Raw genomic sequence first — 16601 nt, forward strand, 5'->3', positions numbered from 1 at the left:
ATTATCTCCTATAATGTGGATTCCAGAACTGCACACAATACCCTAGCTATGGCCTAACCAATGTTTAATACAGTTCCAGCATAACCTCGTTGCTCTTAAACTCTATGCCTCATCTAATAAAGGCAAGTATACCATATGCTTTCTTAACCACTTTATCCATCTCTCCTGTTACCTTAAGGGACTGGTGCACCTCTTTCTGATTGGACTTTCTGCAAGTCATGGCCTGGTCTCAAGAGGTTTGGCTATGAGGAGAGGTTGAATAAGTTAGAATTATTTTCTCTGGAAAGAGGGGAGACCTGATAGAGGTTTACAAAACTCTGAGAGGCATAGGCAGGGTGGATAATCAGAAGCTTTTTCCCAGGACAGAAGTGTCAATTACAAAGGGGGCACAGGTTCAAAGTGAGAAGGGGAAAGTTTAAGGGAGCTGTGCTGGGGAAGTTTTTCACACAGAAAACAAGCTGCTAAAGAAGGTGGTGGAAACAGGCACATTAGCACCATTTTAAGAGGCAGCTGGATGGGTACACGAATATGGAGGAAATAGAGGGATACAGATCGAGTAAAGACTTTTTTTTAGTTTAGTTAGAGCATTATGATCAGCACAGCCTTGGAGGGCTGAAGGGCCTGTTCCTGTGCTGTATTTTTATTTGTTTTCTTTATTCTTTGTTCAGATTAGGAGAAGCATTACTGAGGGAAACAGTTTGCCAGTTCTCCCTTCCCCAACACACACACCGGCCACAAACAATAACCTTTCCAAGCATCTGATGACTACCTGGAAGGATTTGAAGCAGCTGGGAAGCTGTTGTCTCTTCAGTTAACACCAGCAAAGCCATTGCAGGAGCAGAATAACATGTAAATATTTGTGTTGAAGATGGCAGAATGTCCATTATCATCCTTGGGAAGGTGCAGTTGTCTCATGTGCAGTTCTTCAGAGAGGTCCTTGAAGAATTACTTTACATGCATTTTCCTGACCTGTATTCTTTGCTGCTGCATCTGCTCCTCCATGATGATGGCATCAAGTGTATAATTAACTCTTATCTAAAATTGATTTGAGTGTCGATTTTGGATTGCATGGATCAAAATTCTGGGAAGGGATGAAAGCTTTATATTAAGATTAAATCAAATGTCAGTTATCAAAAAGTGAGAGAACATCTTTGAAAAAAAACCCTCTTCATCTCAGCAACTACTTGCTTATCTTTGTCTGTTTTGACATAAGGAGCTATTAAACCATTTTTTTGTATAAAGTTACAGTGATTGTGGAGGCAGCAACAATCTGGGAGGCTCCTATGTATTTGAACAGTGTGGCTATATATACTGAGGAAGGAACCTTGATGGTTGCATGATTTACATAGTTAAAAATACCCAGGAAAATAATGTCCAGCACTAAATTGCAAATTTCTTCCATCTTTTATTATGCAATGTTACAGCACAAGTTCTGAAAAAAATTTGGAAACTCAGCACCAAGTTTTTTCATGTGTGTTTTCTCCTTACCTATACCAATAGCTGGCCTTGTCATTGGATTCTTCATGTGTGCAAGTCGTGACTATTCAATGTTTTTCCCCTTTTTTTAACAGAACTGGATTCTTACCAGTCCAGGAAAGCAGAAATATTTTGAAAGGTTTCCAGCTGCCTATACCAAATGATGTTCTTGATGAACTTATTTCAAAGTAGGTTTATTCAACAAACAGAAATTCTGTTATGTGCAATCATTAACTAATTGTCTATCTATCGCAGTTGTGTGATAACAGCATTAACTCTCCAGAGAGAAAAATTGGAACGGGAATGGTTTGCATTAGAACATTGTAAGAATTATAATAGGATTCCACATGCATGATAGTCAATTTTCATGCTCATATTTGGGGTGAAATGAGGCATTGGCAACTACAGAATTTGAGAAAAAAAATTGTGCCCAAAACAGACAAACATAAAATTCATATGCAAATTGGGGTCCAGCTAATTTTGGGACTGTCACCTGTATTGCTACAGACAGTCCTTTGACCTGTTCACCAAGCACAAATCGTACAAAGTGTGATCACAGCTTTTCTCGGTGATAAGCAAAATGATATTTAGTTGCTCTCAGATTAAACTCTGGAAAGTTTTGACGGACTCTTGGTTTGTTGTCAACCGGTAAAGGTCTTCTGGCAACACACCTTTTCATCATCTGGGTTCTTTTGGCAATGACCTTGTGTCTAGTGGAAAGTGAATGGTATCAGAAGGAAGGAGCATATAGATCTGCAGCTTTTGGGAAAGTAAATAGCAGTTTAACTTCAAGTAATTTAAATCTGTGTGCTCTGCACTTCAGCACAAACAGCTGGGAACTATTATTTGCAAGTGCTACTGATGCGATAATTATACAACCTGAATAGTAAATGAGACAGGATCCCATGCCAGTGAATGAAACATTTTGCAGGGGAATTTATAACAACATGGAAGCCACTGACTTATTGTGGAGGAGTTGCTGAAGGTGCTCTGAATGGACCACTAGGGGGCACATGAGTTTTGCCTGAAGGTGCCTGCTTCAGATTTTCTCTTTATGGGCAAGTGTCTGACCGCCACTCGGAGCTCAGCCAATTGCAACATGGATTAGTGGCATGTGGGATAAAGAGTCCAAAGTCCTCTGATAAGTAACACTGCAAATTGCTGATCCAACAGATTGCACCACCACGTAATGGAGAGATATAGCCTAATTATACAAGTTTTGCTGCATTTATTGTAGCTAATGTCTGTGCTATTTCACTCCTTTTATTGTTGTGGTTAGCCATAATTCTGCAAATAATAGCTGGGATAAAATCTTATCTTTCAAGTTGAGACACTATGCTACTTGAAATAATGCTCCCCATCCAAATAGAACATATCTTCCAAAGAATACACAATCAGTGTGGCAGGTTTGAGAAATTATCTCACAGTCTAGGAACTGTGGAGTACACTTCAGATTTGTTATTTAAGGGAATAGTTTATTTGAAGTCACTTATAATGGTTGGTGAGAACAGATGGTGTGAGGCCAGAGAGTGTACGCTATACTTTATAAGAATACAACTCCATTCCTATTGTCTCATCACATTTATTTCAAAACAATTTAAGTTTTCTAGGTGCTGATGGACAAGTGGCATACAAGAACCTTATCTTAGGCTTGAACTGGCGAGAAAATCCTGTACCATCTGTAGAAGTAACGTTTCCTTTGCAGGTAGGACTCATAATGTAACATATAATGCATCTAGTTGCTTTGCAGGCTCCCAATGTTGAAATACTAATAAAAAATATACAGCTTTTACTAGATTGCTGATCTATTTTGCTTTACTTGAAACAAATACTTATTTATTTACAAAGTTCCAAGAGGATGTAAAGGATTAATATTCTCCCCAAGCAGTACCTGTATGTTTGAGAAGGACAGAAGTAGGGATATAGACTGTTGATTGCATGGTATTGAGTACCACTCGTAACTCCTGAGATAATGAAGCAATCTGTGCCCACATGCAGCAAAACATAGACTTGGGCTGATAAGTAACAAGTGACATTGGTATCACACAAATGGCAAGCAATAAGCATTAATTGGAATATATGGGTCCTTTTCTGATTGGCAGTCAGTGACTGGTGGGGTTCCACAGGAATATGTGCTAGAACTCCAACTGTTCACATTATATATTAATTATTTGGAAGAGGGAACTGAATGTATTATCTCCAGATTTGCAGACGATATAAAGTTGAGTGGGAGGGTGAGCTGTGAAGAGGATTCAGAAATGCTTCAGCATAATTTGGACAGGCTGAGTGAGTGGGCATATGCATGGCAGATGCAATGTAATGTGGATAAATGTGAGGTTATCCACTTCAGTAGCAATAATAGGAAGACAAATTTATTACTTGAATGAATGTAAATTGAGAGAAGTGGACATTCAGCAAGACTTTTGGTGTCCTAGTGCATCAGTGGCTGAAAGTAAGGATGCAGGTACAGCAGGCAATAGAGAAGGCAAATGGAATGTTGGCCTTCACAGTGAGAGGATTTAAGAACATAAGAACATAAGAAATAGGAGCAGGAGTAGGCCATCTGGTCCTTCGAGCCTGCCCCGCCATTCAATAAGATCATGGCTGATCTGTCGTGGCTCAGTTCCACTTTCCGGCCCTCTCCCCATAACCCTTAATCCCCTCTCTTATCAAAAACCCATTAACCCGCTTCTTGAAAATATTTAGCGAGGCAGCCTCCACCACTTCAATAGGTAGAGAATTCCAGAGATTCACCACCCTTTGAGTGAAGAAGTTCCTCCTCAACTCCATTCTAAAACGCCCCCCCTTTATCTTGAGGCTGTGCCCCCTAGTCCTACTGTTTGAGTAAAGAGACAAGGATGTTTTGTTGCAATTGTGTAGAGCTTGGTGAGGCCACACCTGGAGTATTGTGCACAGTTTTGGTGTCCTAATCTGAGGAAGGATGTCCTCGCTATAGCGGGAGTACAACGAAAGTTTACCAGGCTGATTCCTGGGATGGCAGGTCTGTCATACGAGGAGAGACTAAGCTGGTTAGGATTATAGTCACTGGAATTTAGAAGAGAGAGAGGATCTCCTAGAAACTTATAAAATTCTAACAGGATTAACCAGGGTAGATTCAGAAAGAATGTTCCCGATGGTGGGGGTGTCCAAAACTAGGGCTCATAGTTTGAGGATAAGGGGTAAATCTTTTAGAACTGAGGTAAGGAGAAATTCATCCTGAGGATAGTGAATGTGTGGAATTCATTATCACAGAAAGGAGTTAAGGCCAATGTGCCTGATTTCAAGAAGAAATTAGATATAACTTTTGGGATTAAAGGGATCAAGGGACATGGGGGAAGGAGGAATAAGGATATTGAGTTTGATGATTAGCCATGATTAAAATGATTGGCAGAGCAGACTCAAAGGGCCGAATGGCTTACCCCACTAGTGTCACCTTTGAATGCCTGATTATCAACATCCTGGGGACTATCATTGACCAGAAACACAACTAAGTGGGAGAGAGGCTGTGGCAAGTAATTCACCTCCTGCCTCCCAAATCCTACCCACCATCTACAAGGTACATGTCAGGATTGTAATGGAATACTCACCACTTACCAGAGGCATGCAGCTCCAAAAACACGCAAGTTGCTTGACAACACCCAAAACAAAATAGTTTGCTTGATCCACAGTCTACACACCACCTTAAACATTCAGTCCCTCCACAATTGTCACAGAGTGGAAGTAGTGTGTACCATCTACAAGATGATTGCAGTGACATGCCGAAGTTCCTGCAACAGCACTTTCCAAACTTGCAACCTCTACCATCCAGAAGGACAAGGGCAGCAAATACATGGGAACACCACCAAATTCCCCTCCAAGTTTGTCACTTGGATTACAGCTCACCAGCACCTTCTCAAGGGAAATTAGAGATGGTCAGCAAATACTGGCCTTATCAGTGATGCTCACATTTCAAAGATGAATACAAAAAGAACAATTCTTGATATATTCCTACGCCCACTGGCCGTGCAGCAGGTCCCAGACAACTGACCCAAAAGAGTGGGGCAACACCACCACCTTGGCCATTTCTGAGACCTCCAACTACATTTTTAGCCATCCAGCAACTAATTAGTTGTTGTAGATATTCCTCTTCCTTGAAAGGATGGAAGCCACCCATAAGAGCTGTTTGTCAATTAGGGGGTTGGCAGCTCACTGGCGCCATCCTACCAGAGAGAACACCATGGGAATAAGCCACCCTCCCAGGCAGTAAGTGGGAAGGTCCTGGCGAGGAGTGGAGGCAGACATGTTGGTGTGAGGGCAGATGGGTTGTTCTTGCGAGGGTCATAATTATCCATGGGAGAATCCCACTGTGACTACAAAGAACTTGAAAATGAGTCCCCTCCTGAAGTCCACTGTGAGGCTTCACCAAGCTGTTTCCCCGCATAGTGGAGGGCCCACCCATTGCTGGTGAAATGCCAGTAGCAGCAGGAAGGCAATGGGCACTACACCCCCCACCTTCCTTACCATTTTGCACCTTGGTAAAATACAGTCCAATGTGTTTTTAAAATGTAATTCCTCAGGAGCCCCATACTTACAGCATTCAGAAGATAATTCCTCAGGAGCCTTATACTTACGGCATTCAGCAAACTGTCAGCTATGTGGCTATTGCTTATTTTATGATCCAGAAGGGGTACTACTCGGGTAAATTGATTCTTAGTTACAGATGGTGGAATGAAGGTGAAGTGGGATTTGAGAAGGCCCATTCAGGAGGAAAATATTATCATCCTCGATGGCTTCATAACTATCCTAAACCTTATGATATTATGATCATTGTCCACTAAATGTTACCTTCTGACATTTGATCCACTTGACCTAGCTTATTCCACAGAATCAGGCCAGCAATGCCTTCTATCTTATTGGACCCGAACCATACAGATCATTCATATTTACCTGAACACCCTTGAGAAACTCTTTCCCCCACTCCCTTGTTCCCATTACCTACCCGAATAATTCTATCCCATTCTATATTAGACTAATTAGTCACATTGAACATCTCTTTAAAGTTGCAGAAAAAATCATGAGCGGGAGTAAAAATGTTTTAGTTAGTACTGATTTGATAGTGTTACCGTATTTATAGTCATCTCAGCTGGAGATGGAATACTTGTTTATAAATCACTATACGTCAGCTGATCCTCTCTCCATGACTGATACCTGATTTGCTAAATGTTCCCAATTTTGAGTTGTTTCTGACTCAGTAGCAACACACCAACTTAATCTGTATCACTGTGAAACATAAAAGAGAATAGGGATGAAGTGAATGAAAATTTAGCTAAAAAAAATTAAAATTAGTTAAATGGAGAATGAAGTATTTTAAAACAACATGCTACAATACCATGCCATTCCCAAATTAATTGGCTAAATAAATCGTTAGCTGGTTTAATTTATAAGCACAGCAATACTTTATAATTGTTTTACATAACCATAGAATCAGCAAAAATCTAGATTTCATTTATGAGATATATTACATAATGCTTTCATCTTCGTGAAAATTGTGCAGGACACGGCAGTGAGAAATTAGATAGTGGCAAGCATTTCCTCAGTATTTGTAATGTCATGGATCTGGGGAAATGGCTGTCAATGTACCCTGAATAATGCACAAGATCAACCCTTTGAAATTATACTGTGGGTTACCTGTATACAAATAATTAATGAATTTGTTTGAAATTTTGCATTCCATTCTCTTAGGCCAAAGCATTACTCCGTTATTTAAATGTCTATACTAAAATAAAAGCAAATGCATTAACCATGTATGGGCTAATTCTAATAGCGTAATTTAAGGGCTCGTGAGGTAATTTCAGTAGCAAATTGTCAGCTATGTGGCTACTGCTTACTTTATGATCCAAAAGGGGTATTACATGGCTAAATTGATTCTTAGTTACAGATGGTGGAATGAAGGTGAAGTGGGATTTGAGAAGGCCCATTCGGGAGGAAAATATTACCATCCTCGATGGCTTCATAACTATCCTAAGCCTTTTGATACAATGATCACTGTCCACTAAAGATACCCTCTGACATTTCATCCACTTGACCCAGCTTATTCCGCAGAATCATCTATCTTATTGGACCTGAATCATACAGATCATTCATACTTACCTGAACACCCTTCAGAAATTCTTTGCCCCACTCCCCTGTTCCCATTGCCTACCCGGCTATTTCTATCCCATTCTATATTAGACTAATTAATGTCCTACATTATAACTAATCTATAATTTTGCACTTCTCTTTAACTGCCTCACAGATTTGCTCTGCTGCACATTTCCTACTAATTTCTTGTCTATAGAATGTACCAATGATGGCCTCTATCTATGATTCTTATTAGAACATCTGTCTATCTTTTCACTTTGTACAAAAGAAAGCAGCAGCCAAAATTGTAATTAAGTTCTAGGGTGGAGAATGGGCAGATTGCCTAATGGGTGCTGAAACTTGTCCCATGTGAAATATGCAGGAAATTTCAGTGGGGAAAGGAGTGAGTGTGAGTACTTCACCTTGATGGGACTCTCACCAGCTGAGAGCATGTGCACATTCTATTGAGAACCTTGGATTGGTCATAGTTTCTCGGACAAAGGACTTAACAGATTTGAGCATTTTGCTCCAAGTATTTAAATTAACTCACCCTCAGAATTTGGGGTGGGATCTACAGCCTTCATGTGACCAAAGAGGAGTGCTGCTTCAATGCACTTGCGTTGGTGTGATGGATTCATCCATAGCCAACACCAAAAATGAAAGGTAAATTGGTGTGATTCATAATAAAGGTCCAATTAAATCAGGGGAGTATAGATTGTGTAGTTGTTTGCTGAATTCCTGTGTAGAACCTGAACTAATTTTGCTTCCTGCTGTTTGTTATTTCAGCTTAACAAAGCTGGGAGTGGAGCATTTCCAATTAAGAAAGTGACGAGCATCAACTATATAGCTTTCATTGAAGATTTATTTGGCAAGCAGGAGTGAAGTGACACAGCATAGGTCCTGATAAAAAAAACTTACAGAAATGATTTTTACAAAATTCTGCTAGATCAGTTGTTGCTTTATTATAGAACTTTAGCATGTGTGAAAAATCATTAAATCCTTTCAGTAACTAAAGTTATTAATATAATTACAGTTAGAAATCAGCTTAAAACAAAGAAACAACAAGAGCTTTACCGAATGGTTTCTGTATGTGTAACTTGGATTTGATAGATTAATTAATCAATAATAAATCAGCATATTTTGAAACTTTGCAGATTTGTATGGATGACATTTTTTCACAGCAGAACAACTTTCTGGAACAATGTCAGATGTCTCAGGTGAGCTTCCATGTCCCCTTTTCTGTATTTGCCACACACAATGGTAGTAGATTGAAAGTTGAAAGAAACATTGCTGACTCACTGTTCGAGGCCTGCCTTTTGCTATTTTTGAGGTAGGTCGTGAATCAGTAACCCTGGAACAGGCAAAGAAGCCTGATGAATTTATTTACATTGAGTTCCTATGACATAATTTGGGCACGGAAGATATCTGCAGGCAATTGTGACCAGAAATGACTCATTCCAGTGATAAAAAAGAGACACAATAACTTGTTCTAATTTAAGTTCCTATAGACAACTTGCCATTATTTCTAATTATTTCTGGATGCAGATTTGTTAAGTTTTTTTTTGTTCGCAGTGGGTAGACAGCAATCATGAAGCTTGAAGTCAAGAACAATCATTGTCTTCTTCTGAAAATAGGAACCTCTTTTGAACATTTATTCCAACTAGGTGAAGAGGAACTTCAGCAACAGGCATAAGGACCACATGTGCAAGATTGTGAAAATCTTTATCCTCCATTACGTGGATAATAGATTCAGGGTAATGTACATGCATTTCTCAGAGCAGCAAATGTTTAAGGAGGTTCTGCTTAATCAGGAGGGCTGTCACAGACCTGTGCTACCACCTACTACTAGATTGCTGAATATTGCTGCAGTTGGCAGTACACATGACAAAATCACTATATGGCTCTGAATATCTTTGCCTCTAGCTCCGTCCAAGTTGCAACAGTTAATATCAGCAACATCAGTTTGCAGTTCATGTCTACATTAGGCAAGAGGTTGATGTCATGTTTGCTAAAACAAATATTTTCACCATGTGGAATATCCCTAGGGTAAGGGGTTTGGATGGGGAGGAGTTTGTTAGGTGTGTTCAGGAAGGTTTCCTGACACAGTATGTGGATAAGCCTACGAGGGGAGAGGCTGTACTTGACCTGGTACTGGCGAATGAACCAGGGCAGGTGATGGATCTTTCGGTAGGAGGGCATCTTGGAAATGGTGACCATAATTCTATCTCCTTCACAATTGCGTTGGAACGAGATAGGATCAGGCAGGCTAGGAAGGTGTTTGTCTGGGGTAAGGGGAGATACGAAGAAGTCAGGAAGTTACTTGGACAAATAAACTGGAAGGAGGCGTTCTTAGGGAAAAGTACTGAAGGAAGGTGGCAGATATTCAAGGAATGTGTGTCTGGAGCTCTGAATGACAACGTTCCGATGAGACAAGGGGGTTTTGGTAGGTCGAGGGAACCGTGGTGCACAAAGGCTGTGTTGAACCTCGTCAGGAGGAAAAGGAAGGTGTACAAGAGGTTCAGGGAATTAGGAGAGGTTAAAGATCTTGAGGAGTATAAGGACTGTAGGAAGGAACTTAAAAGGGAAATTAGGAGAGCCAGAAGGGGTCATGAGAAGACCTTGGCGGGTAAGATTAAGGAGAATCCCAAGGCCTTCTATAAATATGTGAAAGGTAAAAGGATAAGAAGAGAAGGGATAGGACCTATAAAAGGTGAGGGGGGAAAGGTTTGTGTGGAACCAGAAGAAATGGCAGAGGTGCTTAACGAGTACTTCGCCTCAGTATTCACAGCGGAAGCCGATCTGGGAGATTTTGTTATGGATTTCCAGCAGATGGAAAGGATTGAATACGTGAATATTAAGGAGGAGGATGTGTTGGAACTTTTGAATTCCATCAAGGTAGATAAGTCGCCGGGACCAGATGGGATGTACCCCAGGATACTGTGGGAGGCGAGGGAAGAGATTGCAGAGCCCCTGGCGATGATCTTTGCGTCGTCAATGGAGACAGGAGAGGTTCCGGAGGATTGGAGGATTGCGGATGTAGTTCCTATTTTCAAGAAAGGGAACAGAGATAGCCCGAGAAATTACCGACTGGTGAGTCTAACCTCAGTGGTTGGTAAGCTGATGGAGAGGCTTCTGAGGGACAAGATTTACGAACATTTGGAGAGGTTTGACATGATCAGGAATAGTCAGCATGGATTTGTCAAGGGCAGGTCGTGCCTTACAAGCCTAGTTGAGTTCTTCGATAATGTGACTGAACACATTGACGAAGGAAGTGCCGTGGACGTAGTGTACATGGACTTCAGCAAGGCGTTTGATAAGGTCCCCCATGCAAGACTTCTTGAGAAGGTGAGAGGCCATGGGATCCAAGGGCCTTTGGCCTTGTGGATCCAGAACTGGCTTGCCTGCAGAAGGCAGAGAGTGGTTGTGGATGGGGCTTTTTCTGAATGGAGGTCAGTCACCAGCGGAGTGCCTCAAGGATCTGTTCTGGGACCCTTGTTGTTTGTCATTTTCATAAATGACCTGGATGAGGAAGTGGAGGGATGGGTAAGTAAGTTCGCTGATGACACGAAGGTTGGTTGTGTTGTGGATGGTCTGGAAGGATGGCAAAAGTTGCAGCAGGACATAGATAGGATGCAGGACTGGGCGGAGAAGTGGCAGATGGACTTCAACGCAGATAAATGTGTAGTCGTCCATTTTGGCAGAACCAACGGGATGAACGAGTACACTATCAAGGGAAGAAGTCTGAGTAGTGTTGAAGAGCAGAAGGATCTTGGGGTCCGGGTCCACAGGACTCTTAAATCGGCCTCGCAGGTGGAGGAGGTGGTCAAGAAGGCGTATGGTGTACTGGCCTTCATTAATCGAGGGATTGAGTTTAGGAGTCGGGAGGTAATGCTGCAACTTTATAAGACCCTTGTCAGGCCTCATTTAGAGTATTGTGCGCAGTTCTGGTCGCCTCACTATAGGAAAGATGTAGAAGCTATTGAGAGGGTACAGAGGAGATTTACAAGGATGTTGCCTGGACTGGGAGGCATGCCTTATGAAGTTAGGTTGAGGGAGCTGGGACTCTTTTCCCTGGAGAGACAAAGGTTGAGAGGCGACCTGATAGAAGTTTACAAAATGTTGAGAGGAATAGATAGGGTGGACTCTCAGAGGCTATTTCCCCAGGTTGAAATGGTTGCTACGAGAGGACACAGATTTAAGGTGCGGGGAGGGAGGTTCAGAAGTGATGTTAGGAGTAAGTTTTTCACTCAGAGGGTGGTGAGTGAATGGAATCGGCTGCCGTCAGTGGTGGTGGAGGCGAACTCGCTGGGGTCTTTTAAAAGACTTCTGGATGAGTATATGGGGTTTAATGAGATTGAGGGTTATGGATAGGTCTGTAGGTTGGTAGGTGTTGATGTGATCGGCGCAACTCGTGGGCCGAAGGGCCTGTTTGTGCTGTAGTGTTCTATGTTCTATGTTCCCAGTAGATATCTTAAAACAGCAATAGATGCAACACCTGGTTCAGAATGTTTCTTTGGAGATGAAGGTATCTCTAGCTAAAGGCTCCAGCTAAATCCTATCACTTGTAGATAGATCAAATTCATAGCCTGTAGCGGTTATCATGTTTTCCTGACATGTTCAAAACCTGTTCTTAAAAACAAGAATAGATGAGTTAGGAACATAGGAATTTGGAGCAGAAGGAGGCAAATTTAGTCCTTCAGGCCTACTCCACTATTTGATCAGATCACGGTTGATCTCTCCCTAGTCTCAAATCCATCTCCCCACTTGTTTCCCATATCCCCTTATCCCTTTTTTTATTAGAAATATATCTATCCTTCTCGAAACCATTCAACAATTCGGACTCCACCATGATATGGGCCAATGAGTTCCACAAATTCACCACCCTCTGTGATAAGTAGTTCTTCCTCATCGCAGTTTAAAATGTATCACCTTTCAACAGATACCTGTGACTTCTTGTTCTAGATTGCCCCATAAGAGGAAACATTTGGTCTACATTTACTTTATCGATCCCTTTTAAATTTTTATATACCCCAATCAGATCCCCTCTCATCCTCCTAAACTCCAGCGAGTATAAGCCCAAACTGTTCAACTTCTCCTCATATGTCAATCCTGTCATCCCTGGAATCGATCTGGTGAACCTCCTCTGAACTGCCTCCAATGCCACCACATCTTTCCTCAAATAAGGAGACCAAAACTGGACACAGTACTCCAGATGGTGATGGCCAACACGAGGGGGCATAGCTTTAAATTGAGGGGTGATAAATATAGGACAGATGTCAGAGATAGGTTCTTTACTCAGGGGGTAGTAAGGACGTGGAATGCCCTGCCTGCAGCAATAGTGGACTCGCCAACTTTAAGGGATTCAAATGATCATTGGATAGACATATGGGTAATATTGGAATAGTTTAGGTTAGAGGGTCATTAGATTGGTTTCACTGGTTGGCGCAACATCGAGGGCCGAAGGGCCTGTACTGAACTGTTATGTTCTATGTTCCAGATGTGGTCTCACCAACACGCTATACAATTACAACACTTCACTACTTTTATATTCAAGCCCCTTTGCAATAAATGCCAACATCCCATTTGCCTTTTTTTATTACATGCTGCATCTGCATACCGACTTTCTATGATTCATGAACCCAGATCCCTCTGCCCAGACGCATTTTTAAGCTGCTTTCCATTTCGGTAATAATTTGCAATTCTACTTTTTCTGCCAAAATGGATAACCTCAATCTTATCTACATTAAACTCCACCTGCCAAATTTTGGTCCATTCTCCGTGACTATTTATATCCATCTGTAAAATATTTACATAATTAATTGCAGAGGAAGAGGACAAATTAGCAGTAATGTAGCAATAAAGAGCCTTGAAAACAAGTAAAGTAAATGGGGGAGTTTACATGTAAAGAATGCATGCATTCTTCGCTGCTAATTTGTCCTCTTCCTCTGCAGTTAATTATTTAAAAGTCTGTCATCACCTTATTTTCAAATACAATCTCCAGAAGGCATTTGGCAAGGTGCCACGTTTAAGACTGACCCGAAGGTGAGATACCAGAGGATTGGTTTGGGTGTCTTATGTTCATGAATCGCAGAAAATTGGTATGCAGATGTGGCATATAATAAAAAACGGTAAATGGGATGTTGGCATTTATTGCAAGGGGACAGGAGTATAAAAGTAGAGAAGAGGGTTATTAAATCGACTGAAATGTCAATGTATCTAGGGGCTAGCTTCAAAACATTGACTTTGGGCTTAATTCCAGCCTGTTCCAATTTGTGTGCCGAACAAATCTGGAGAGGCAATTACAAATGAGAAATTCCAAGATCTTGTCCATCATATAAATTTGATGTCACATGCTTAGGTTTCTCTGGCACCCTGAAAATTGCCATTGGAGAAGGTTGTAAAGCAATTCATGAAGGTAATTAAAAGTTACAGTTGGGAGCATCAATTAATTCTCAATACTCACTGATGTTTCATTACTCCCAACAAGAAGGAGTTCAATGAGAATGTTTGTATTGAGTGACCAATTTGTGGACTTTGGGAGGTAATGGAACTTTCAAGATGAGGATAGGAACCACCGGATCTGGCATAAATTGAACGACAGAGAGCAAATTGTCCATCCAGAGCAAACACTGTACATTCAAATAACTATCATTACAGGAAAAGTTGACATAATTGCCAGCTGTGGCAACACTCAGTCAATTGGTCAACAAAGTAATGCAGCCATAAGTCGAAACAGTGTTGCTACGGAAATATCAGCAGTTGATCAGCAGGGAGGAGAGCAACAACTGAGAGGAAAACAGCAGGAGGGCTCAGGTTACAGGGAAGGTACAACCCATAAAAAACAGTGAGAAAACTTTAGGCATTGAAAAGCAGCCAGGGTCCCAGAGATTGAAAAGCAGCCAGGCTTCCAGAGATTGAGGGGGTGATTTATGAAAATATTTCCAAGTCCGGGACAAGTGTGAAAACAAGAGATTTTCTGATCCATCTTTTTTTGTTTTTACTCCAATTCAATCAAATCAATTCAGAGTCTCAACAAGTTGAGACATTCCCGATCCAAGCTGACAAGACAGGACTCTCACCTCCTGTCTTGGGCTTCAGTTACAAGCTGATTGGAGTATTGGAGCTCCTCGTCCAAGGCTTGATCTCATTTGCATCTTAGCCAAAAGGCCAAGGTGCCACTTTTAAATATTGCTTCAGATTAAGCTAAAATGTAACCTAATACCTTCAACCAGGCACAGCATGTCGATACTACACTTGATCTTAGCCAAAAAACTGAGAAGTGATCCGTCTTTTAGGCAAGTCCAAATCTGCAATCTTATGTGCTTAGATGAAAAAAAACCTCAAAAACGTAGAGTGAGGGATTGAGGCTTAAATCCCTCAAACGCTGGCAGAGGGCACCATTGCACATGTACAGGCCTCTCTGATGTGAGAACAAAGAGGACCGTCACTCAGCCTCTGCTGCTCTCAGCCATGCCTAAACACAGCAACTCCCACTACCTCGGGGACCTGCAGCCTATCTTGAGTTTCCCCACCTGTCTGGACTAAGCTACCCCTGCGGCCTGCCCCCACCCCCGCCCAGACCGACTGGCCCTGCAACCCCCCTGGCCCACCTGGACTGATTTTTCTACCCCCCCCCTTCCTTTCTCCCCTCCACCAATCACAACTGCAGAGTGTGCAGCGGCACTCTCCCTCCCTCCCTCCCTACGCACCACCCCCCCCCCCCCCCCCAACTCCCTGATCGGCCAACCCTAGTCCCAGTAGGCCCTGCCCCTTATGTTCTACCCCATGGCACTGCCCATCGGCTGAGCATTCCAGAGATGATTTGTGCATGATGTTGCCCACAGCATTATCCTTGTTGTTTAAAAACTAATCTTTATTTATTTATTTTCTTTCTTTCCTACCTTTTCTTGTTATTGACAGAAAAATACATTTTTAATCTGTAGATATGTAAAATGATTTTTAGCAATTCCAGGAATTAATGGTCTTGTGTCAATTCTTTTGCCTACTTTGAGAATGGTGCATATGTAACATGCCAAACACACTGATTAATGAATCCAATTTGTTGCGGGCTTGAAGGGGGTTAATTTAAACAACGCTGATAAACAGATAGGTGTTTTGTGATTTTGATTTCCCCTTTTATAAGTGGTGGTGTGTTTTCCTCAACACTTAAATTTGGAGTGTTCCAATCCTTTATGAATGACGTGCTGCAAACTCAAGCTAAGATAAAACAAAACATGTTGGTTTATTTCACACACACGCACATGCGCGCGCAAGAGAGGGGTTTCACAATGGCAACCCCTTTTTGTATTCACGCAATAAAGGTATAAGGGAAGTAAGGAGATTCAGGGCCAGAACCACTAAAAAGTGCACATTAGGGTTACGTACATCCCAAATCCTGAATTAAAAGTGATGGTATATTTCTTTTGAGGGCAGGATGACTTTTGCTAGGTGATCCGTCTTTCCAGAAATGAGACCTCCCTGATTGGAAAAGACACGTAGGGTTGAGGTATTCTTGAAGGCATGAGTTCCAATGTTCCAGTAGTTTTCAATTTTGATGAGGGCCAGAGTTCTTACTGCTACAACCTGCTTGATGGCAGGATGGTCCACAGTACAGGATGTTTGTATGGAGCTGCTGTTTCCCCTGGAGGTCAAATCGCTGTATAATTAAAGGAGTCCAGAAGGTACAAGTCTCAGTCATGTGATATTAGTTTCAAGTTGTTAAACAAAGCCCTCTGGTTGAAAACTACTGTGTGTTGGAACAAGTAATGCTCAGACCATTAGTAGATTAGAGACGAGGAGTTGCAAACCATTGCCTTTGTCCATAGCTGGTTGGGACAGACAGCTCATCTGCTAAGCCATATGTTGGTGAGATTGAAATGTTCCTATGTAGCAAGGAATGTTACATTCTGGGGCCTTTGTTTGCTTTAAACTACTCAGAAACTTCCAGAAGCCAGCATGTAACCTGCTGAAGCCACCCTTACAGCCCAACAATAATGCATTTGGAAAACAGAGAAAAAAAAAATGTT

General features: G+C 41.7%; 1 protein-coding gene across 1 annotated transcript in view; it reads left to right on the forward strand.

Annotated features, from left to right (window-relative positions):
* Nucleotides 1-8703, forward strand: part of efhc2 (EF-hand domain (C-terminal) containing 2) — a 53488-nt gene extending 44785 nt beyond the window's left edge. The window contains exons 13-15 of the mRNA XM_080203829.1: nucleotides 1572-1664; nucleotides 3079-3181; nucleotides 8362-8703. Of these exons, the coding sequence (XP_080059955.1) occupies nucleotides 1572-1664; nucleotides 3079-3181; nucleotides 8362-8457 (292 nt within the window). The 3' untranslated portion in view covers nucleotides 8458-8703. The remainder of the gene's footprint in view (nucleotides 1-1571; nucleotides 1665-3078; nucleotides 3182-8361) is intronic.
* Nucleotides 8704-16601: the final 7898 nt, after the last annotated feature.

The sequence above is a fragment of the Carcharhinus amblyrhynchos genome, chromosome 15 (assembly GCF_965287045.1).
Source record: "Carcharhinus amblyrhynchos chromosome 15, sCarAmb.v2.hapA, whole genome shotgun sequence".
NCBI lineage: Eukaryota > Metazoa > Chordata > Chondrichthyes > Carcharhiniformes > Carcharhinidae > Carcharhinus > Carcharhinus amblyrhynchos.